We start from the raw sequence: 24,832 nt of genomic DNA on the forward strand, positions 1-24,832 counted from the left end.
AGTCAAGTACTGCGAACACAGATGTATTGACATCTGGATCATGCACACTTCTCAGTGATGAGACAGAAAACAGGATGTGTGCAGGTGGGCTCATTTAGTAGCTGAAACATCAGAGCCATTGAATTAGTTAGTTTATTACTCTAGTGTGAATGAGTCATCGCGTTAAAGATTACTTTTCACTTTTTGTCAGATTTGATCACTATCAACTCAAATTTGCCCAAAGTATGACATGATTATTGCTTTCACAGTAAACATCAAACATTACTTTAACTGTTTGTTCAGTAACTGTGTCATCAGTCCTCTGTGCAAAGGCCTATGACCTGAATGAGGAAGTGGATCTAATCATCTTTGCACAATATGAAAGGAACTGAAAAGTTGCAGGGCTGCGGCCAGTGTTTGAGCCACTTTGAATATTTAACTTCACTGCAGTCTTCATACAGCCACAGAGGGGTTTAGATAGGAATCTGTACTGTGCGCGCACACAAATTTGCATACAGCTACAGCTATTTTAGGCAGATTCTTCTTTGTTGTTAGCGCACCGCTGCCTTGAGCACCAAGGCCCCAGAAAGTGGAGCAGCACAATAGCTTTGATGTTGTGATGTCTGCAGGGTGTTGTACTGTAAGAGCTGCAGCCAGTATACTGAGAGAGACAGGGACACACACATGTGTGTGTGTATATATATATGTATATATATGTGTGTGTGTGTGTGTGTATAAGACTTTCCAACAGCACAGATTACTCCTGAGGACAAAACCTGAACTGACACACTGCAAATGCTCAGAGCTAAACGTGTCGACGGCAGTTCGCACAGGGAGAGTGGCACAAAGGTTAAAGACAGAGTGGACTGACAGTAATACTGCAGATATACTATATTGTTAGCAACAGCTGTAAGAGATGTTGTTACCCTTCTTGGGTTGCTGACTCATAGCATGGAAAATTCATTCCAGTGGTAAAAAAGGTCTGATGAAATCCTAAATGCATATTTTATTCATCTCAGAAAGAAAAACCAGCTCGCACAGCAGTGATTCAATCTCTGCTCTTATGCAAAATGCCATTACCGAGCAGTTATTGTGCTAAATTTAAATTCCACCTCCCTCTGGTTTGCCAATTTATCAGCAAAAGAGAGGATCAAAGTGCTAATTATGTTTCATGCCTCAGCTTTATTTATTTATTTTTAATGTGTTTTGCATCTAAAATACTTCCCTCTACTCTGCATATGTGGTTTTTTTTAATACCTGTGTTTCCTCTCGTCTGACAGCTTTGCTGTTCTGCCGTTCATGTCAGATCAGACGAGTCACACCAGAAGAGTGAATCTAGCGCGAGCACACAGGAAGCTTGGCACTTGGAACGTAACGCTTTGACTTTGCAGGTTAGGGTGCACAAATGTGACGGAGCCAGGTGCCAGTTAATTGAAGGATCACTGCGAAACGCTTATGAACAGCAATCACTGGCTCACACGTTGAGCAGGTCTTCAAGAAACAGAGAAATCTGTGTGGGAGAGAGGCGAGGTGAGAAAAGCCAAAGACCAAAGTGAAAGACTTTGAGTTGGACAAGCATCTTATTAACCCTTAGCTGACCTGAGACCCAGAGGAAAAGCGCCTAATGGGCACATTCTCTGTACTTTTAAGAGAAGAAAATGAATAGGAGGCATACATGGGTGTTTCTGGGGCACAATTAGTCTTCACTCCTGCAAACATTCAGCAGCATGAATGAATAATTCATGTGTTTATCATTACACACTCATTAATCTGACCTTAGACACTCAAGATGACTTATTAACTTGATCCCAAAAAAGCATGCGCAAAAGCTAACTTTATAGTTTCTGTGATGCAATTTTATGTTAAAGTCATTTAGACTATCAGGGTTACATCATTCAGCTTTCAGCTGTCTGTAAAGATCGGGACTCTTTCTGCTGCATGCCTCGTTTGAGTTCAGCATCAGAGGATTCTGGGAGAAAAGATGCAGCAATAATGCACCAGAGCCGGTCGCTGTCAGTGTTTATGTTGCATCCTGTCGCCTATGGGTGCAGTCATCATTGTCAAGGTTACATTAGTCAAAGTCACTGAGGGGTGAAAGCATTTCTGACCTTGGCCTGTTTACAGATTCAGCTTCAGAGCCCGGCCAGAGCTGTTATAACGCTAAAGAAAATCATCTTTGTACGCAGAGGCAAGGCTGAAATGAGTGAGCGCCCTTTGCACTTGTATATAATCCCCATACACCAATCACTGTGCTCTGCAAATTGCACTGTTTCTGTGGAAGCGACAGAAGGACGGGATTCCCGAGCAGCTCTCCGAGATTTCTCTGTCTGTCCCTGTCAGCTTGAATTTGCCGTAGCTCTGGCTGGGTGCGTTCAGACCGAGGACGATGGCATTTCGAGTGCACGCGTGTGCGTGAGCGTGTGCTGTCACGGTAAATTCAGAAGCATCTTATTTATTCATGACATTCCTGCAGTTGTGCGCATGCGCAGGTGTAATGTGTGCAAGTGTGTGTGTGTCAGTCAGGAAAAACTTGTTTTCATGTCACCCACTCCATCCTCTTCTCCCCGTCCGCTTTTCTGCTCAAGCCTCCTTTAGCTCAAGAGCCTCATTTATTCATGCTTCTGGGCCCTTGATGCCATTTTCAGCTGGCAGCCGAGCACGCCTTTTTAAAAATTAACAGAAGTCAGTCGAGTTAACTGAAATAAATTAAACACGTCATTGTCCTGCTGGGTCCGGTGCAATTCAAGCGTGCACCAAAACGCAACACAGCATTGGTGTGGATATAAGCTGTAACCTGAGAGAACGTCATTAAAACACGGGCAGCAGAGCAGGGTGTGAATGGTCTTTGTCATCCTGTTTGACTAGATTCTATTCCTGCAAGTTTTTAGTTTCTTCCCACTGCCTCGCTCTGTCACTTTGAAGTAAGAAGAAGAGTTTCCGTTATTCCAGTGTTATCCTGGTGCTTTTATTTTCACAGATACTTTTCTCTTTACTGGATCAAAGTGTTTGCTCTTTGATGCTGTTTTTTTGTTCGAGTCAGGCACATTGTCTCGCAACGAGCATCCCTTATCCTGAGGGTTTAAGTGAGGGATGCTACGGCGGTGACTGGTGACTCACAAAACCCCCAAAACAACAAAAAAACTTGCTGTTTGACACTATTTGATGACTTATCAATGTTTTGTTCTGCTCAAAAAAGAATTAAAGACTCGTGTTTGCAGAGTGTGCTGCTGGCAGGCTGTCAGTCAACAGACAGGTGATGCAGCATCTGGTAATTTACATGTGGGGATATCGTCTTCAGTTAGCTTCAGTAAGGAAGGGGAGTAGCAGGCTGTGTTCATTGGATTTGTTAAGAAAAAGCCTGGACAGTAAAATATCAACACAAATCAAGAATTGCCAATTTACAGTTCATACATGCTGCTACTCTTATTATTGATTATTTGGAAAATTGTCTGTTTAGCCCATCAAACTGTGGTCATGTTAGTCCCCGCCCAGGTAACCTTTATGTAGGAAACACAGGTAACAAATTCAAAAACCACCTACGACACTCATATATGAAACAAGCCACTTTAAGCCATCTTCTTCTCTGATTGGCTGCCCCCCTTGAAAGGAAGGCTGAAGGAAGTGGTAGGAGGTTGCTGTACTCCCAGCCAGAGGTTTTCCTGACCATATTGGGGATAAAGAACTGTCTGAAACAGTGTTCAGGAGCACTCTCATGACTAAACTTTTGGCTAACAGGAATTATTTGCACATATTGTGTTCATTATTTAAATCTATAGCCATAATATCTTGATGCACGGGCAATCATCCAGTTAAGGAAATCCCCCAAAACTGATTCCTTTCTTCTGGACACAGTATTACAGTTTGTCCCTCATCAAAGAGACTTCTTCAGTCATAGCTGACTGCAGGTTTCCCCAATCTTATAAACAGTACATCTGCATAATGACTGAAACCAGCACTACTAACAACGGGCTGTGAGTTTAGTTTCTTTACCATTAATGTGCAAATTTTCATGATTATTGATCAATGGCGATGAGTACCGATGAGGGGAAACCACACAGACGAACCAGCAACTACTATGACAGAAGACACAACTTAAATACACTCAGAGAAACACAGGGAGATTACACACAGGTAGGGGACACAGCTGTGATTAACGTGACGAGACAAGGGAGGCAAACTGAAAACACTCACATAAGACGCAGACCTTCACAATAAAACAGGAACTTACACATGCAAGGACACAGACTAAGAAACGCGGACTAAACACAGGGATACACGGGCAGAAAAGAATGAACACTAACCGAGGAGGAACAGAATCAGTATTACAATAATAGAAAGCACAAAACGCTGGGTCAAAAGGACCCAGGATCATGACAGTAGCCTTGATTCAGAGATGGTCTTTCCCTTTTAAATGGCCTCCCTGACTCCAAACCAGCGTTCCTCCCTGTCCAGGATATGCACATCTCATCATTGAAAGCGTGGCCACTAGGGTGGGAATTGATAAGGATTTAACGATTCTGATTGGCTCCACTTTAAGAGTCACCCCCATCTCTAAGCAGCGTATCAAAGACGTTACATTCATGCAAATTAATTACATGCTGAGTGTTCAAATGTTTGTGAATTTTGTTGGTTTCCTCTCTTTGTTGTGATTAGTGACGGGTCATTACACAAAAAAGTAATTACTGCACATATTACACAGAACACTTTTCTTAAAAGTTATGCAGTACATTCCCAAAAGTTGATTCTGATCATCTGGATGTAGCGTTTTTAGTGGAAGAAATGTTTTGTCGCTCATCCAAGTGACTACTTCAGTCTCAGCTGACTGTAGGTTTCCAAAATCTTATAAACACATGGCACACATATGTTTCTTCCTGTAGTACTCGCACTTTTATGTGAAATAAGTCAAATAAAGACACACACAGCTTCAAGATCAAACACACTTGGTCAGTGTTGTCAGTGAGATTGGTCTATTGTTGAGGTTGGGTTCGTCCTGTAATCTCTTTTGAACTACCTTCACTGCTTCAGTGACTGGAACACAAGTAAAGATAGATGTAACATAATATGAGACCATTGTTTCCTCCATCATTGCATCTCTCATCTTCTCAACAAAATCCAAAGTGTTGTGGATGTGGTGTTCAGAGCTGCCTACCAACAGGTTGAGGATCGAAGCCAGAAACTTTGAGGTGTTATAGGTAACTGAGTTGATCGTAGAAACAAATGGTCTTAAAGGTACACCCTGTTTATGTATCTTCGGTAAACAGTGTTGGGGAGTAACGGAATACATGTACCGCCGTTACGTATTTAAAATACAAAATATGAGTAACTGTATTCCGTTACAGTTACCGTTTAAAAAGGTGGTATTTAGAATACAGTTACTTTGTTGAAATAAATGGATTACACGGCGGTACTTCCCTGTTTCATATTGTGGCGGGTCAGGACTGTTTGGGTTTTGTTTGAAAGCTATGTTCTGTTGTCCCAGGCGGCAGCGTTACGGTTGCCATGGTTACAGGGTGACGCTCTCTCTCTGCGTGTTTCCTGGGTGAGAGAGCGCCTGTTGTTGTTGCGCTAAGCTAATAGGCAGAATGCTACCGGTATAGCTCTAAAGAATGTAGCATCATAGGCAGTGTAGTCCGTGCTGCAGGGAGAATGGACTGCCATACATGTTATGTGTCTGTGAGCGAGGGAGGGAGAAAAAGGAAAAGTACGAGCTGTCATCGAGCAAAAACGGGAGCTGGAAGCATGTAAATATAATAATAACCACTGCAGCCAAGAAGAGTGCCTGACGAGTCCAGTTGTAAGTAAGCTATTAAGACTCGACTGTACACCGTGTTCGTGTTTTCCTCCAACCTCCAACAACCCCAGGTTTCTCTTCAGCACTGTAGCCAGGCTGACAAAAAGTCAGAGCTCTTTTGAGCCAACCATCCCTTTAACGTTAACTAGTGATGACTTCATGAACTTCTTCACAAATAAAATTTTTATCATTAGAGAAAAAATTACCAATAATCATCCCACAGATGTAATATTATCTACAGCTACTCTTAGTACCATTGATGTTAAGTTAGACTCTTTTTCTCCAATCGATCTTTCTGAGTTAACTTCAATAATTACTTCCTCCAAACCATCAACGTGTCTTTTAGACCCCATTCCTACAAAACTGCTCAAAGAAGTCCTGCCATTGATTAATTCTTCGATCTTATATATGATCAACCTATCTTTAATAATCGGCTATGTACCACAGGCCTTCAAGGTGGCTGCAGTTAAACCTTTACTCAAAAAGCCATCTCTAGACCCAGCAGTCTTAGCTAATTATAGGCCAATCTCCAACCTTCCTTTCATATCAAAAATCCTTGAAAGAGTAGTTGTCAAACAGCTAACAGATCATCTGCAGAGGAATGGTTTATTTGAAGAGTTTCAGTCAGGTTTCAGAGTTCATCACAGCACAGAAACAGCTTTAGTGAAGGTTACAAATGATCTTCTTATGGCCTCTGACAGTGGACTCATCTCTGTGCTTGTCCTTCTTGACCTTAGTGCAGCATTCGATACTGTTGACCATAATATCCTATTAGAGCGATTAGAACATGCTGTAGGTATTACAGGTATTGCACTGCAGTGGTTTGTATCATATCTATCTAATAGACTCCAATTTGTGCATGTAAATGGAGAGTCCTCTTCACACACTGAGGTTAATTATGGAGTTCCACAGGGTTCAGTGCTAGGACCAATTCTGTTTACATTATACATGCTTCCCCTAGGCAGCATCATTAGAAGACATAGCATACATTTTCACTGCTATGCAGATGACACCCAGCTCTATCTGTCCATGAAGCCAGATAACACACACCAATTAGTTAAACTGCAGGAATGTCTTAAAGACATAAAGACTTGGATGGCCACTAACTTTTTGCTTCTTAACTCAGATAAAACTGAGGTTATTGTACTCGGCGCTGAAAAGCTTAGAAATATGGTATCTAACCAGATTCTTACTCTGGATGGCATTACCTTGGCCTCCAGTAACACTGTGAGGAACCTTGGAGTCATTTTTGACCAGGATATGTCCTTCAACGCACATATTAAACAAATATGTAAGACTGCGTTCTTCCATTTGCGCAACATCTCTAAAATTAGAAATATCCTGTCTCAGAGTGACGCTGAAAAACTAGTTCATGCATTTATTACTTCCAGGCTGGACTACTGCAATTCATTATTATCAGGATGTCCAAAAAACTCACTGAAAAGCCTTCAGTTAATCCAAAATGCTGCAGCAAGAGTACTGACAGGGACTAGAAAGAGAGAGCATATTTCTCCTGTTTTGGCTTCCCTTCATTGGCTTCCTGTTAAATCCAGAATTGAATTCAAAATCCTGCTCCTCACATACAAGGTCTTAAATAATCAGGCCCCATCTTATCTTAATGACCTTGTAGTACCATATTACCCTATTAGAGCACTTCGCTCCCGCTCTGCAGGCCTACTTGTTGTTCCTAGAGTATTTAAAAGTAGAATGGGAGGGAGAGCCTTCAGTTTTCAGGCCCCTCTTCTGTGGAACCAGCTTCCAGTTTGGATTCGGGAGACAGACACTATCTCTACTTTTAAGATTAGGCTTAAAACTTTCCTTTTTGCTAAAGCATATAATTAGGGCTGGACCAGGTGACCCTGAATCCTCCCTTAGTTATGCTGCAATAGATGTAGGCTGCCGGGGGATTCCCATGATGCATTGAGTTTTTCCTTTCCAGTCACCTTTCTCACTCACTATGTATTAACAGACCTCTCTGTATTGAATCATATCTGTTATTAATCTCTGTCTCTCTTCCACAGCATGTCTTTATCCTGTCTTCCTTCTCTCACCCCAACCGGTCGCAGCAGATGGCCGCCCCTCCCTGAGCCTGGTTCTGCCGGAGGTTTCTTCCTGTTAAAAGGGAGTTTTTCCTTCCCACTGTCGCCAAAGTGCTTGCTCATAGGGGGTCATATGATTGTTGGGATTTTCTCTGTATCTATGAAGCGCCTTGAGGCGACATTTGTTGTGATTTGGCGCTATATAAATAAAATTGAATTGAATTGAATTCAAAAACAATAAGTTCCGTTGGAGCAGCCTTTCAACGCCTCTCTCTGTCTCTCGCTAGCAAAGTTGACCCAGACAACAAAGTAAAGCTAGTTTTCGGCTACGAGCCTGACACAGAACCCGACGTATTAGCCAGAGGTCCCTTTACTACGGTTCGGAGCCACGGACCTTCAGTAACAGTAATAAATCACAGCAATAGTACATTCATGTAGTTGTAAACAGCATGATAATATATTAAGTAATCCAAAGTATTCAGAATACGTTACTCTCATTGAGTAACGTAACGGAATACGTTACAGAATACATTTTGGGGCATGTATTCTGTATTCTGTATTCTGTAATGGAATACATTTTAAAAGTAACCTTCCCAACACTGTTGGTAAACGATACAGACTTGGTGTAGCTTCCCCTGTGGTATGAGATCTGGTCATTGTCTGAAAAAGCCATTTGAATGAGTGACAAAACATTTCTCCCACTGAAAACTCCCACTGAATCTTTGCTATAGCCATAATGTAACTGTAATTTTTTTCTAAACTGTTTAATATCTGTCTTTATGCTAAGCTGTTATAATAACCTCCAGGCTGCAACGCTGCACTTAGACTTGAGATAATCTATCGTCTCATCTATTATCAACAGGGCAAATAAGCCACATGTCAGCCTATTCCTTCATATAATATCCCATCAGCATTTCCCCCACCATCATGTATGATACACTCTTATCTGCACCATATGCTGCCTCCACTCACACACTCTAAAAGCCAAGACTTTTCCCTCTTTTCTCCACTGCTCCTCTTTTCTGACGCAGCTCTTTCACAAGGCCTCAAGGCCTGATCCACTAATTTTAGCTTGGCGAGGAGGCAAAGACACAGATGGGACTCTTCTTGTTAATCTCATTTGCAAGTCTAAATTGTTTCTGTTTCTCTCCTGTGTTTTTCCATTTATCGCCTTTTACCGGCACCTTGATTGATATTGTGCAGATACGGAGCACGTAAGCTGGAAATGATCGTAAACAGTGCATCATCACGCTCAGTGCTATTTACAGTGTGCGTTTGTGTGTGTGTGTGTGTTTGAGGAAAAGAGGGAAAGAAGGACGACCTAGGGGGCTGTGATAACACGATCAGATAGGAGAGCAGGCAAACCCAACCTAACACACACACACACACGTATTACAGTCCTGCCTCATTAAGAACATGGGCAGATGCCGGACTAGTGCTTAATTACATTTGGATTAGACCATTAGTGAAATGCAGGATTAGAAGTCAGAGTTGTTGTGTTGTTCACCATAATTATCTCACTTAAATCCTCCGATTTTACAGTTAAAAGAAAATTTGACATTAGATGTCCAAATTGCTTGAAAATGACTTTCTTCTTCCTGCGCTGACAATATTTTCACCCTCCTGACCCACTGAGTGTTTTACATGATAAAGACTCAGCAGCTGTCTAAACCAGTGGTTCATTTTTTTTTACTTGTGACTAATGAAACATAAAGCCTCTTGAATTTATTTCCTCAGGATAAATCCATCCATATAATGGATTTCATTCATATCATTAACGCAGAAATATTTTTCAATGTGCTCGTGTGCAATGCTGTCCTTTGTCGACTATAGAGCTGAAGCCTAAACATGTGATGTGGACACATTATTTGTTACAGTGTCATCATCGAGTTTCTTACTGGAGAAACTTATTATGTTGCACATCTAAACAAGTAATCACATAATGTGAAAAATATGTCCAGAAAAATAGCACGAGTGTTTTTATTACACGTTTATTACAGAATTAATTATTTTATGGGTGTATCCATAATATTTATTGCCAGTTTTTGGATGTGATTGAGGATGTTGCACACATCAAATACTTCTAGTTATTGTTTTATAACGTCTCTGTCTGATGGTGGCAGTTTATGATAGATGTTTTTGCTCTGATTTTTAGTGGTTTCTGATATCTAGACTAGAGGGGTTAAGAAGGGAAATGTCTACGTCCAGTCACAAGCTAAAGCAATGACACCACAAACTAGAAAGAAGAGAAAGAGGGGCGAAGCTGCTTTGGGATTAACTCTGGAGCTGATAAACTCTCTGTTCCCCACATATGACCAACTCGCCCTGTTTCTCTCTTCTTTGTTTTAATGTCTCCTCCAGTGAGCAGAGTATCTGCCAGGCGCGGGCCTCTGTCATGGTCTACGATGACACCAGCAAGAAGTGGGTGCCCATCAAGCCTGGCCAGCAGGGATTCAGCCGCATCAACATCTACCACAACACTGCCAACAATACCTTCAGAGTGGTGGGAGTCAAACTGCAGGACCAGCAGGTAAGAAGTGCAGATGCTGGAGGTAAACTTGTTGCTGTGGGAGGATTGCAAATAGTCTGGATTGTGACTTGACTATACTGAAGGAGAGTGAGAACCAATGAAGTCTTAAAGATTTCTTCAGTCAAAGTCTGTGTGTGTGCGTGCTTCAAACCTCGTGAAATCTTAAAGCTCACCCGCCTCCGCTGTGACTTGAGTAAAATCTTCTTCACCGTCTGTCAGCCTCTCCAACGGCAACAGCTCATTAGCACTCGGCTCTTTTGCACCGCCGTAGACGTGTTTGGCGATAAGACGTGGAACACATGTAAACAGCGGGGTTATCAAGCACAGCAGTAATCAAAAACTGACAACTACAAAGATGTCTGAAAGTGGCAGAAAACCTACAAAGATTCAGAAAATGAAAATGGAGATTAAATAGCCAACGGGATAACTTTTTCTTTTTTTTCTTTTTTTGGGGGTGGGGGAATCTGGAGGATTGGAGCCTAAACCAGCTGCCATAGGACGAGAGGCTGGGGAATACCCTGGACAGGTTGTCAGGCTTTTGCAGGGCTATCAAGTATCATTTCAAAAGTTAAATATTAAACAACTCATTAAAAAAAAAGGTTAACTAACAGAACCTACGCCAGACAGCTGATTGCATTAAGACACTAAGACTTGGGCTGCTGAAGTTCAAACTGAATCAGTGTGCAACATAATGGTGAAGAAAGGTGATTTAAGTGATTCTGAACATGACATGGCTATCCGGTCGTTAAGTCTGACGTCACTAGCCGTGTCTGGGCCTAAACTCCGCTGCAGGTCCATATATCAAACGATCACTATGGCATTACTGAGAGTTAAAAACTGTCTTTCATCTTTAATAAAATGATCAGCATTCTGCTCTACCAGGTGTAACAATTGAGTTTAACATCCAGGCATCCATGAAAACGGAATTTATGACATTTAACGGAGTTAGAAGTTAGCAGGAAGTTAGCTTGCTAGCTTCTATCTAAATACAATATAGCATGTCCTGACTGCGGGGTTTTGGAAACAAATTAAAACGTACAGCTCTGTTATCACTTCCAACATAAATGAAGACAGAAATTTAAACAGCAGTGACGTTTGTAGGGTTACTGAAGTTTGGCTAGCTGGTATATAATGATGTGCTACGGGACCGCTAGCGACACAGCTATGTTAGCATAATATAAACAAGCTAACTTTTTTTTCCACTCGATAAAAGTTAACGTGAGTGTTCTCGGTGGTCAGGAACAAATGTAATCGCATGGCAGGATGCTGTAAAAGGACCAAACTTCAGCCAGGAGAACAACTGAGATAATCCATCCACAATGGGAGGTTAGTCATTCATATACTGCTGCATGGGCTGGGCTGTAGTTAGATCCTAAGGTTTTAAAAACTGAGCTTAAATAAATGATTAGCGGTAATAAAAGCTAAAACAGTGATCACTGACTGTTTTAGGAGCTTTTTGAGATTAAATAGAAGAAAATACAAAACATTAAACATGTTAATAACACAAAAGCCATATTAAACGCAGACTACTTTAGGCCCGGAAGCAGGATTCGTCACGTCATCACTTAACGACCGGATTGGTGCCAGATGGGCTGGTTTGTGTATTTCAGAAACGACTGATTTACTCTGACTTTCCCACACAATTATCTCTAGTTCACAGTGAATGATCAGGAAGAGGAAAGAGGGGAAAAATGGTGGTTCTCTGGATGAAAATGTGTTGCTGATGCCGCAGGTCAGACCAGAGTGGTCACTGTTTTGAGCTGAATGAAGCAAATTAAGATAGGAAGGAAATAAAAACACCTGAGGAAATAACCTACAAAATAAAACAGGAAATAACACGACAAACAACACACCTTTTTCCCTCACTGTGTGTTTATACACCTCTCTGCATTTAATTATTAGTTATTATTAATCTCTGTCTCTCTTCCACAGCACGTCTTTGTGCCGTATTCTTCCCCATACTCCCAACCGGCTGCCCCTCCCTGAGCCTGGTTCTGCTGGAGGTTTCTTCCTGTTAAAAGGGAGTTTTTCTTTTCCACTGTTGCCAAAGCACGTGCTCATTGGGGGTCATATGATAGTTGGAGTTTTCTTTATTTTCTTTGTATTTTTTTAGGGTCGAGACCTTACAATATAAAGTGCCTTCAGGTAGTTGTCGTTGTGATTTGGCGCTATAGAAATAAAACTTAATCGAATAAACTCACTCAGTTGGATATAAAATCACACAGCAGGGACTAAGTATTAAAGAGAACACGATACAGATGTCTTCTCTTCAGATGTTATTGTGAATTTTGGAATTAAACTCAAAAGAATTGAGTTAAGTAGATGTCAGTGGGTAGCTGTGGAAAAACAAGATATAAACAACAGCAGTTTTTCACAGCTGTGTTTCTTCTAAGTTACAGCTCGTGATGTAAGCAACATAAAAATGAGAAACACAATGACAATTACAAGCTGTGCTGCTCTCAGACACAAAAATGTTTTATCTTTATAGTGGCGCAAAACACAGCTCACTCAGAATCCACAAATCCTTCCAAACAATGCAAGTTATGACCGTGTTGTATGTCTATGGGCGCGCTGCCATCTGTGGATTTGAATCATTTTTCAGATAAAAAAAAAAAAAGAGAAATAACCTTGAAAAATAAAAACTCTCCGATAAAAGCGAAATACTTTCCAGTTTTTCCTAACTGACGACTGCCTTTCCTGCATTCTCCTCTTGTCCTTCAAAGGTGGTCATCAACTACTCAATAGTGAAGGGTCTCAAGTACAACCAGGCCACACCAACCTTCCACCAGTGGAGGGACGCCAGGCAGGTCTATGGCCTCAACTTCGCCAGCAAGGAGGAGGCCACCACCTTCTCCAATGCTATGCTCTTTGCCCTCAACGTCCTCAGTGCTCAGGATGGAGGTGCGTTTCCCCACAGTACAAGACGCACACATGCACACACACTTGAGAAATGGAGGATGTCTTCTTATTTCATTTTATTACTCGACAGTTAGCTCCACTTTATTTCTCTCAGATAAACACTTTTAATTCACAAAACAGGGCTGAACATGTGTGACTTAACACGGCGGGCAAAATGGTTAAAATGGGTTCAAATGTCATGTCAGCATGGGTATGTGAGATTAGCTCTCCCTGAACTTTCTATGAACCAGCAGAGACGATAACCACCCCCTTACATTGTTGATGTACACGTGTAGATGGGTAGTGTGGTGCAAATTAGTGTCGAGCAAAATTCAGAGTGTAGCTCTGAACAGTGGGCTGCTTAACTGCTGAAAGCTGCTGAATCATAGCCCATAAGAGTGGGCGATATAGTGGCAAAATCATATCACAATACTGAATGCTTTACTGATGTTTGTAGTAATTTTAAAAAGAGCAACTTTTTCACTAAGTTGCTGCACATTTCCTTATTTTAAGTGTAAATCTATTGAAATGTGAACACAAAAGTAGCCTAGGTTGTGTTTACCCTTGAAATTTCAAAGTAAAAGTGTAAAATGACTGCTTAACACTTTAACAATAATAATAACACATTTAACCTTGTAACTCTTCAGGAGCCTGCATGATTGGGTTGGGCTTTTTAATCAGCTGCTTAAAGCCTTGTTTGGCGGGCGTGGTTTGTGGCGCGGCTGTGGAGAAGGCTGACACACCTGAGGTGCATCAGCTCGTCACGCCTCCCCTGCATATAAGAGTGAAATGGATCCTGAGTGAATGTTTTTCCATTACATGTGGCTGCAAACTGAGAAGCTGCAGCCGGGAACCGTAATAAACAAGCAACTGAGAATAAAGAAAGAAGTATGCTGAAAAGCATTGAAGTGTGGTCTTTACTGCCACGCCTTGCTTTTCTATCACGTATTCCACCCATTGTTTGCTCCTCCTGTTGTTTTGAGTTCAGCCTTCAGCTTTGCTTGATGGGATCATTTGCTTACATTTGGGTCCCACTAGAGGTGGACACATCAATCCAAATATTGATAGTATCGATACTAATGCTGGTATCAGATCGATACCAGCATCGTAGGATTGATACTTTGTATCTATCCTCTAAGTTCAGTATGTAGCCCACTCAACTGTGTTAAATAAACTGTTTTTTCATGAAATTAAAAAGTATACCTCAAACATGCCCGTTTTTTATTCACTGTCACATCTATTTTATTTATTTAAAGCACATTTAAACAACAGAAACTGGCCTGAAGTGATTCCAGGTCTCCTACAAACCCAGTTTCAAAATACATTAAAAGTTCAAAGGTGTGTTTTGTTGTGTTAGCTAATTATTTTTCAAATTAAAAGTCACACTGATTTAGTGGTCATTAAATGAGAAGCTGCTTTCCTCCTATATAAGCTGCCTTTATAGGTTGAAAGTATTAGTATCGGTATTGGCAATACTGACCCTGTATTCACATGGTCACATATCATCAGCTGTTCCTATTATCTCCTCCTTTGTACCCTTCTTGCATTCAGGGTGTTTTTGCCTCATGTGCTGAAACACTCTTTCCATTTCCATCTTTAACAGATTTCCCTGAAATATTTTGCAGAGCACTGCGATTCATTGGAAGTTGTTGAAGTAGCTCCCTTTTATGTAATAAATTGTCATCCGAGCTCTCAGATACACTTCGGCACTTCGGATATTGCAGTATATTTTTTATTTCACATAGAAATTTCCACCTGTATCATTGCAGAGGATGCGATATAGCACAGACCTAACAACCGTAGACTCAGCAACGGAGTGTTCAGTCAAGCTGAAATAAAAGATGTGCAGGTCTGAGACTCATGGTGAAATTACGGAAGAGGCAGGAAAGGTTTCCTGCGGAAAGTGATCTAAAAATAGTAGCCATACTTGAAGTTGTCTGGATATCACAGAAGGTTGACTCTCTTCATCTGGATGTGGAGTCTTCAGCAGGAGAAACGACAGTTTGCATATTAGCGATCATGAAGCTGACCCCGTGGCTCATTGATAGTTTTGTTTGAATGCAGCTGCACTGTTTATAAGGTTGGGGCTGAGCCTAAATTAGTCACTTGGAGGATTGATAAAATATTTGTCACACTGAAAACTTTCTCACTGTCTTCCAAGGGGCAATTAGAGACTCTGACATCATCACATCAATCTGTCATGACATCACTTCACTGGGGGCTTAGCAATAAGATTAATTCTTTAATCTATTATAGATCAAATATAGAGCTATCTGACATGCAGACAGACACAAATGTAATTATTTAATTAATAAAGCTGCATTTCATTGTGATCCCCACCAGGGCTTGCTGGGACACATCAGTGGAAACAGAGCTGTCGTCAGTGTTATTGTTTCCATCTGTGTTTTTCCTGCTGTAAGCCAAAACGTCTGCAAAAGGTTCTATTTAAAGGCTTCAGCAGCGAGTATACATACAAGACAGGCAACCTCAATCCTCCAGAGTTCTGTGTATATGTGTGTGAGAAAGAGAGACAGACAAATGTAAACTGAGGAGCGACTGAGAGGCAGAGTGACTGTCACAGCTTGCCAGTTATTACTCCAGCAGCAGCAGCAGCGGCGGCGGCATGTTTCCCCCTGCAGTCCCCTCCAGCCTCTTAATTAGAGTGAGTCATTGAGAAGATCTCCCTCGGGCCCCGTTCTAGAGAGCAGATCTTTTCATCTGCCTAATAACATGGGATGGGGAACAAAGAGGCTCGAGTGACAGCAGCCAAACACAAGTGCGCAAACACGCTGGGGAAGGATGTGCACATCTGACAGATAGAGAGACTGATAGCATCTCAGTGCTACCAGCTTGCCATGATACAGCGCTCACAAAGGTCGTATCATAACACGCACAGATCAACGTTTATATTTACGCACAAGTGCGTGATCAAGGGGGAGAATTAGGAAATTAGTTTATGCCGGTATGTTGTTTCCTATTTTTATTTCTCAGCATGGCACAGGACCTGATTTTTGCATATCCATGCTCTCCAGCTGATTACACAAGACACGTTCACACTTTGTAAAGCTGAAACCAGAACATGGGTGTTCCTTGCTTGTGCCTAACACCCTCTAGTGGTAAGGAAGTCAAAACCTGACCTTTTGTCCTTAAAATTTCTTTCACTTTTAGAGAGGAAATATTACATAATGTAGGATATAAAACTGAAGAGGGGATCAAAAAGGAACATATGAAACAGCCGAGCACTGTTTATTCTTATTTCTTTCCAGGCCTATTTTCTCTGGGTTTTACAGAAAGATGTAACCAGTCACTTGTAAAAAGTGATCACTGTGTAAAAGTGATAACCAAAAGTGCCAAATGAACTCATATTTTGGAAGTAAGATAAGTCATTAATGGAATAAAAATATGATTGTTTAACATTTCATAAAATGGTATTAGCCAAAATAAGCCATTTTTAAGACCTGACAGGTGACAAGATAAAGGGAATATTTAAACTCTCGACTCCCTATAAATTATTATACCATAAATGGATCACTGTGTGATCCATTTATGATCGGAGTCGTCTATTCCAGGAAGACATACAGAAAAGGATGCGAGTCATATGCTGTGGTCAGCATCCAGCCACCCAACTGAACACCTGCATTAACACTCTAAACTTTGGGGGTCACTGACCTCTCAGGCCCACCAGAGAAATCCTTGTATGATATGAAACTATTGATTGATCAACTATTGATTAAAGGGAATCACTGGAGGTTGGTTTTGCACTCATCCACTAGACCTTCAGAGACTTAGCAAATCAATGCTGGGAAGTGCTGATGATGTTCTGGTGGCATGTGGGGACGCAACTGCTTGGCACTGTTGTTGTTCTGGAGCTAATTAGAGCACTGGCCATTTGCCATCTTGTCACATGACACCCAAACACCAACTAAAGAATAAGCTTTTGTTACTATGTGACAAAGAAACACTTTTGTTACTTAGTAACTTTTCATCCCCGCCCCCCCACATGTTTGAGCCTTGATGTAAACCTGGAGTGCACGTGGATCATCTCACTGTAATATTTGCGTGGCTAAGCAGCATTAGGCCGCGTAGCCTAGAGACAAAGTCGACCTTTTGAAACATTAAGCGGATATTCTCGCTGTGCTGCTGCCGCTCCTGGTGTTAGTTTCAAGAAGATGACAGATGATACTGTTGGTGAGGTAGGATGGGAGGAGGAGGGAAAGGCAGGCATGTGAGGTGTGTGAGAGAGAGAGATAGTGAGGGCGATGATGAATGGAGAAGAAAAGGAGGAGGGAGAGGAAGAGGAGCTGAAGGCAAGAGATGGTTAGGAGGGAGTGGGTCTGTCAGTGCCTCTGTGTTTGCTGCAGCCGGTTTCTCTTCTTCGGCATGTCGTGTAGGTAAAAAAAAAAACTCTGTGTGTGCAAACATCTGCGTGACAATTCTGATTTTGAGTTTGTGTGTGTAGTTTTTGTGTGTTAATGGCTTTTATTGTGTTATTATAATCCAGTAAATGGCAGAGTCAGTCAGGAATCATTAGCTGAATAAGGTAAACACACTCAAATGGATCATATATACCAGTTAAAGCAGTGCAATACTCTGTTGTAGTGAGTGGCCTTTTTCAAACATGTAGAATAGCTTTTGTGTTAGTAACCCCTCCCTAAACCTGGTTCTGCTGGAGGTTTCTTCCTGTTAAAAGAGGGTTTTCCTTCCCACTGTCACCAAGTGGTTGCTCATAGGGTGTTGTCTGATTGTTGGTTTTTTTCTGTATGTAGGGTCTTTGCGTTACAATATAAAGCACATTAAGGCAACTGTTGTTGTGATTTGCTGCTATATAAATAAAATTGAATTGAATTGAACTTGGCAGGCTCTGTTACTCATCTAGTAGAAATAAATCCAACTAAACATCTCTTTTGAGTCCTCTATCCTCTATCAGTCGATGGGGTCGTTTTTCTCTTCAATATATTCTGAAATCAACATTTTACTTTTGCAGTGATAGTGTGACGGCACTGGGCCTGCGACCCAGTTTTTTTTATGTATTTTAGTTGTATTCTTGGATTATTGTATGTTCTCAGTGTTTCCTGCTTTATTTTGAAAGAGCCTGGTGTGTCTTTGTCATTGTGTTTAGGTTCGCTTTCCCTGTGACGTCATTAGGTTCATTTGTGCCAGCTGTTTCCTCGTGTGTTTCCACTCCCCCTGATTACCCCTTGTGTGTATTTAGTCTGTGTGTTTCTGTTCACTTATTGTCAGGTCATCCATTATGCCACTCCATAGTCTCGTCGTAGGGTTCACAGTTTTGTCACAGTTTCATAGTTGTCATAGCCTGTTATCAGTTTAATAGTCGTTTCTGTTTTTACCTTAACGTTAAAGGCTCGCTTTTGGTTTGTGTTCCGTCTCCTATCTGCTCTGGGGTCCTTTGTAAAATATTCACCCTGCCATGACACATAGGTTAAAACAAAAAAGATGTTAAATTGTGCACGTTATTGTGCACTTGTACTGTAATACACCAATTTATGAAGAAGTTCCTTTCAGCCGCTTGCTTTTTACAAAAGGTCCCCACAGCGTAGCTGGAGCTACGAGGTAGCTCCTCGTGTTTGATTTGGCAGAGTTGTACGCCTTCCTGAAGCAACCTCAAAGCGGATTTGGGTCTTCTGCTGGAGTCTAACCAGCAGTCAACACCAGTTTTGTTGCTTAAGTCATTAATTTGTCAACCAAAAACTGCTGGTTTGAGGTTCAGTTCAGTTCAATTCAATGCTGTGCTGGTCCAAAGCTCTCGATTTACATATTGATCTACGTCCCTACCCTTACCTATGGTCATGAACTCTGGGTAGTGACCAAAAGAACGAGATCGCGGAAATGAACTGTAGCTGCCCTCTCCTTTAGAGACAGGGAAAGGAGTTCAGCAGGTCACTATAATACACAAAAAGCTCTGTCTGTGTGTTGGTTTGGTTGTCTGCCAGCTCCTTCCCTGAAGGTTCTTATCTACATCAGATTGTAATGTCTTCATGTTGCCTAGCAACTACATAGCAGTCGGCTAAAATAACCTGTTTTTAGTATTTATGAGCCTGTAACACCTTATAGAAGCACCATATGATTTTTATATAATTACAGTAACATCTCACATATAGCTTTAAAACTTCAGGTATATATTATGATGCCGTCAGGTTGCCCATCAGCCACTTAGCATTGGGCTAAAATTGTTTACATTGTTTGTTTATATGACACGTGATAAAAATGCATTTTAATTTCACATGCAACACCACAAACAGGCCAAGCATGCACGGGCATTTATTAGTAAATTCAATTTTGTTGGGTCTAAACCTGTTCTGGACAAAACCTGGATCTAAGATCAAACACCATGCATGTGTGTAGGACGGTGTCTGATAGCAGGCATGACTCAGGGCTTTTGCCATCGTTGTATTTTTGGGTTTCTGTTACTTGATCAATAGCAGCCATTAGCACCATCAGCCAGAGTCTATTCCATTAGAGATGTGAGCAGTGGAGAGAATCGTCAGTGAGCAGTGACCCTGAAAACAAGCTGACTATGTAGAGCCATAAAACTGTTATGTAAGGGACATCTTTACGTAGACAAAAGGGAACATGGTCTATAGAGTTTTATGCCTATTTCAAACACTTTTACAACTCTTGATTAGGTTTAAAGGGAAGTGATCATAAATCAACCAAAAAGTAACCAAAAAAACACCACAAGATTCCTCCTTACTTCCTTAATCCAGAGGAATTCAGTCATGGGAACATCCTTGACATTGACATCTGATTTAATTGTAAACCCCAAGTTGAAGTCTTATCATGTGTTCAATTAATTGCATTTCCTTTCTTGCTCTATCTGCAGATCTCACTTATGGTAGTAAAAGGATTAGATACCAAAAGCCTTGTAGCTCAGACAATAATGACTCTCGCATACAGTATATTTGATTTTGAGCCTCATTCACCAAAGGAGATGCCACAATGGTTTGTTTTTACTGAGTCTGTAACCACAGCTGACAGAATTTCCTCTGTTCTCAATTAGGTTCATCTGTTTAGAAAGAGCAGCTCAGCCGCTCTGTTTCTAGTTTTGGTGATGCATAAACCCGTCGGCAAGTTGTATTTCACCCCAGAAGTACTCGCGGGGCTCTGGCTGACATTTGTTTGTGCGCTCGCATGCGTTTGTGCTCATATTGACATTTGTGTGAATTTAAAAATTTAAGAGAAGGCCGCTCTCAGATGTCGCCTCACTGCAGCATTACGAATCAAATGACTTGTCTCTAAAAGAGCGCAGGAGTAAACAGAAGAACAGCGTTGCAGCAGGACATCTTCTGCTCCCCTCCAACAGTAAAAGTGCATGAATGAGTTTAAGCTCATTTGCATGAAGTCGGGGATTATCACGCTTTTCACTGCACATTACTTATTATGGAAATGAGACAACATAATGATCAGCCGCTGTTACGTTCCTTGTGATTTTATAGTTAATTATCTTGACTGGCACTAATTTTAACTGACATAATAGTGCTGATAATGAAACATTAAGGTCAACTTCACTCTATCTGTGTCTTTTCCTTTCTTTCTGTTTTCATTTGCATCTTTAGGTCCAGCTCTCCAGCGCCACGTCCAGAATGGACCGACTTCAGATGAGATAGAAGCTCAGAGAGCAAGGTATCATTTAACCCTTTAAAACCAGTCAGAGCGGGCACGCTCCGTTTTGCGTAACTATTTTTAAATCCCAGTAGCTCTGCAACCACGTAAGCTAGCGCAATAATTTTTTTTGCATATGAAACCGGAGGAGTTGTACTTACATCTTATGCCATCAGCTTGTCCTCGGTCACAGTTTCCTTCCACATATAGATTTGCAAAAACTGCATAAAAAGCACTTGCAGCAACAAAAACATAATATTCCAGAAACACGCTTTGCTGATCCGATCAGCTGTTCGTAACACTTCCTACGTCCATCAGCGCGAACTTTTGCATGTCCGCCATGACCTGCCCGACACCGGAAGTGACGTCATTTTGCGGAAATGTAGTTTTTTACCATCAGGGCCTTATGAGCCTATACTGGTGTTTTTAAAAGTTATGTTTGACTTTATGACTTTGTGTCGTTTCTGGGATGCTTAAGACTCATATTGCACTGCTGGAAATAGTTTATTTTGATGCATATGCTGTTTTTTTGCAAATTTGCATTATAATATTTATTTTCGTTTTTCCTGCAGTGTATAAAAATTGGTGTATTTCAAAAATAAAACTATGAAGACACTCAAAATAAATTTCCTGTGGTGGGAAACTATTTTGTGCAACTTTTTTGTATTTACAGTTTTGAGGGATAAGCCTCTTAAATTTCTCTAACCAGAAATATATGTTAAAAAACAAAAACGATTTTCAATTTTTTTGTAGTTTATTGCATTTTTTTTATGTGATTTATGTAATTACTATGCACTTAATGCATGCATATTATTCAAATTTAGGCTGTAATGGTTGTATTGATGTATAGCAACTTGAAATGCTCCCAAAAATGGCTCCACAACATGTAAAAATATAATATCAGCTCTGGCGGACTTGGTTCTATGGTAGGTCTTAAAGGGTTAAAAAAGACGTTTTCTCCTTCTTTGCAAGGCAGTCTATGTAACATGAACCCCTGTTAGCAGATTATTTATTTATTTATTTTTAAACCCACCTTGTCTGGCAGCTTTTGCAATCAGAAAAATGATCTGAATGAACTGTGGTGCCAAAAAAGTGGGAGAAAATTAGTATCTTGTCATCCATGAGAAGAAGATTTTTAGTGAAGGATCACAGTCTCTTGTGAACAGAAGCAAAACTCATCCCTCCCCTCCTCTTACTGTCCTCTGTATCCCTCCTACCTTCCAGTGGGTCACAATGATAAAGACTGAAAGTTTTACAGTAATGGCTAAAACACAAGTAGTCCCCGTTTTCTAAATCATAGTGGCAGATTAAAATATACAAAGTAGTGGATAAGCAGTATTCAAAATGACCCTTAAGGCCATTTCCACGGTTTACACTGTGGCTTGCATTTCTTCCACTGCGCCTGCTGTTCCTCTCTCCACTTCAGAGACGGACTCGGACACAACGAGGTCTTTGTTGCTGTTTTTAAACTTATTTCAGCTCCGCCTGCTGGTTCATCTAAATGCCGAATGCCAGTACTTAAGAGAACAAATATGTAGGGAATTATGGCTCTGTCTGATCCCCACGTCGGATGAACTGTTCCTCTGCCACAAAGGATTATGTCTGCGATTGTGAGGGGAGATTGAGTGCGTTTGCGTGCCGGTCAGCGGAAGCAAATTAATTTCAGAGAACCGTTGTTTACTAAGCACCTCTGCTCCTGCTGTGCGCACGCTGCTGTCACATCAGACAGGTTGCTGCCTCAGATGTCACATCGCATATCTCCTGAAAATCAAAGACAGAGATGTAATGAGATAGGAGGGATAAAGATCGAGGAGAAAAGGGATGTTGGCTTGGATGAATGAGGAGCAGGAGATGGGCACACTGTGTGATATAAGACACAAAAACTCGTTTACTTACTAAAGAGCAGGTGAAGAACAAATCAGGAATGATCTGGGAGGCATTCATCAGCACCTTCATAATTAGCCCTAATCAAGGGCTGTACAGTAGATGATTATTTATTAAAGACCCAGCTGGAAGATAATTCTGGCTCATTGGGTAATAATTATTTAATAATTACCTGTCAATATAATATAGCTCTTCACTTTCTTTATGAGTCGTTAATTAATAACTAATACAAAGCCATTCATGTGTCTTATTAAGCAGATCACAGTGGTTCCTCATTACCTCGCTATTACCTCAAGTAAAGTGAATGCTTAGTAGTAATTCATTTGTTCCTATTAATTTAAGTTATTGGAGGATTATTTGTGAAATCAGGTATTTCTGAGTCGATTTTTTTAGTAAGCAAGCAGGTTTTTGTGTCCATCTTTGTTAAGTGTTACCATGTTGGGATGTGATTTCAAACCTGTGACTCACGGTGACAGCGTGCAAGAAAAACCATCTGTTAGAGCTTGAGTGCAGTTTGTACAGTGGTCTCATTAGACTTTATACTAGACAACAGCAATTAAGGTAGTGACTTTTAGTTAAAACTCCAAAGAAAAACATGTTTCAAATAATTACACAGTTTTTTGTGTTGTTTTGCCTCATTTCCGATGTGATTCCAAAGAGCTCACCTGGGCCACGCACTGGAAAGCGAGTTTCCTACGCCCAGAGTTACCAAATGAAAACAGACAGACACTGGCAAAGACTCAATGGCAGGGAAGGACTATTTATACACACATTATGTAATCATAGGAAGCGGACACATCAGGTTAATGAGACACGGCTGGAACCAATCAAGGTAATTACACATGAGAAGTAAAAGAGACACAAACTAACAAAGTAAACCAGGAAGAAACTAACTAAATACTGAGCCACTAACTAACTCATACACACACACACAGCAATACTGGGGGTGATGGGAGAAATAAACCAAAATACAGGGAATCAGATATAAGCAACAAACTCTAAACGCTAACAGAAACTACCTTTCCAGTTTAACAATAGCTAAACGCCAAGTATCCTTAAAAACTAAACATCATCATATAGAAACCAACAAGAAAACGCGTATTATGTAGATGAGAATACAAAACTTAATAGGAACTCAAAATCCTGGAATGATAATGAAACAAACATGAAACTAAACTATAAATAAATTTAAAAAAAGAAACTATAGTAGAATCCATCCCATAATCTAAATATTATAGAAGAATACCAAACTCCAAACCCGGGGGCTGTGACAGAAACTACCTGACACAAACGATGATTATGACTTAAGAAGAAATAACCCAAAAGAAGTTACATGTGTGGAGCTTTAATATCTGATAAATATTGGATCGAGCAGTTGGAACATTTGAAATCAAAACCTAATGGCGATAGCTCATCTTTGAGGCAAGTGGACATTTCTCTGTCTATTACTGTGCGATGGTTTTCTGAACTCTTTCTGTAGGTGGGTAAACTGTCAGATTTTAGGACAAGATTTGACATGTTTGATATTAAGTGAGCAGCTGTGATCCTTCCTGTCTCTGCAGGCAAATGATGGAGCAACAGCAGCAGATGCAGGCGCACATGGAGCGGGAGCGACGGTCCTCCAACTCAGGTACTCACACGAAGTGCACGGGTCAGCTAAAGTTCAGCTGGTAAAAATAGTTCTTTCATTCAATCTAAAAATGGTCCACGTCTTCGCCTAAGTGCATCTGAACCCACACAGGTGTAAGTGTGGATAAATATTGCACAATGCGACTGTGTTTCAATCACTCGCTGCACTTTTCTTCTAGGTTCTCCTTTCCAAGGCCATCCTGCTGTGCTCTCCGTTGCCCCACCAGTAGTACCTCCACCGGTGAACATGGGCGGCCCACCTCCTCCTCCACCACCGCCAGGCCCGCCGCCACCGTCAGCAGGGGCGCCGCAACCTCCTCTCCCTCCTCCACTGCCCTTAGGAAGCCACGGGGATGAGACCTCTGCGCCGACAGGTCTTGCGGCTATGATTGCTGGAGCCAAACTACGCCGTGTTCAAAGAGTGAGGCGACACTTTATGATGTTTGGATGAAATTTCTGTAA

General features: G+C 41.1%; 1 protein-coding gene across 5 annotated transcripts in view; it reads left to right on the plus strand.

Annotated features, from left to right (window-relative positions):
• The window catches only part of evlb (Enah/Vasp-like b), a 57,845-nt gene that overhangs the window by 28,006 nt on the left and 5,007 nt on the right, over positions 1–24,832 (plus strand). For all 5 annotated transcript variants that reach the window (XM_085131781.1, XM_085131784.1, XM_085131779.1 and 2 more), the window contains exons 2-6: positions 10,171–10,339; positions 13,063–13,240; positions 20,812–20,878; positions 24,304–24,371; positions 24,550–24,791. In XM_085131781.1, the coding sequence (XP_084987907.1) occupies positions 10,171–10,339; positions 13,063–13,240; positions 20,812–20,878; positions 24,304–24,371; positions 24,550–24,791 (724 nt within the window). The remainder of the gene's footprint in view (positions 1–10,170; positions 10,340–13,062; positions 13,241–20,811; positions 20,879–24,303; positions 24,372–24,549; positions 24,792–24,832) is intronic.

This window comes from Neolamprologus multifasciatus, chromosome 15 (genome assembly GCF_963576455.1).
Source record: "Neolamprologus multifasciatus chromosome 15, fNeoMul1.2, whole genome shotgun sequence".
NCBI lineage: Eukaryota > Metazoa > Chordata > Actinopteri > Cichliformes > Cichlidae > Neolamprologus > Neolamprologus multifasciatus.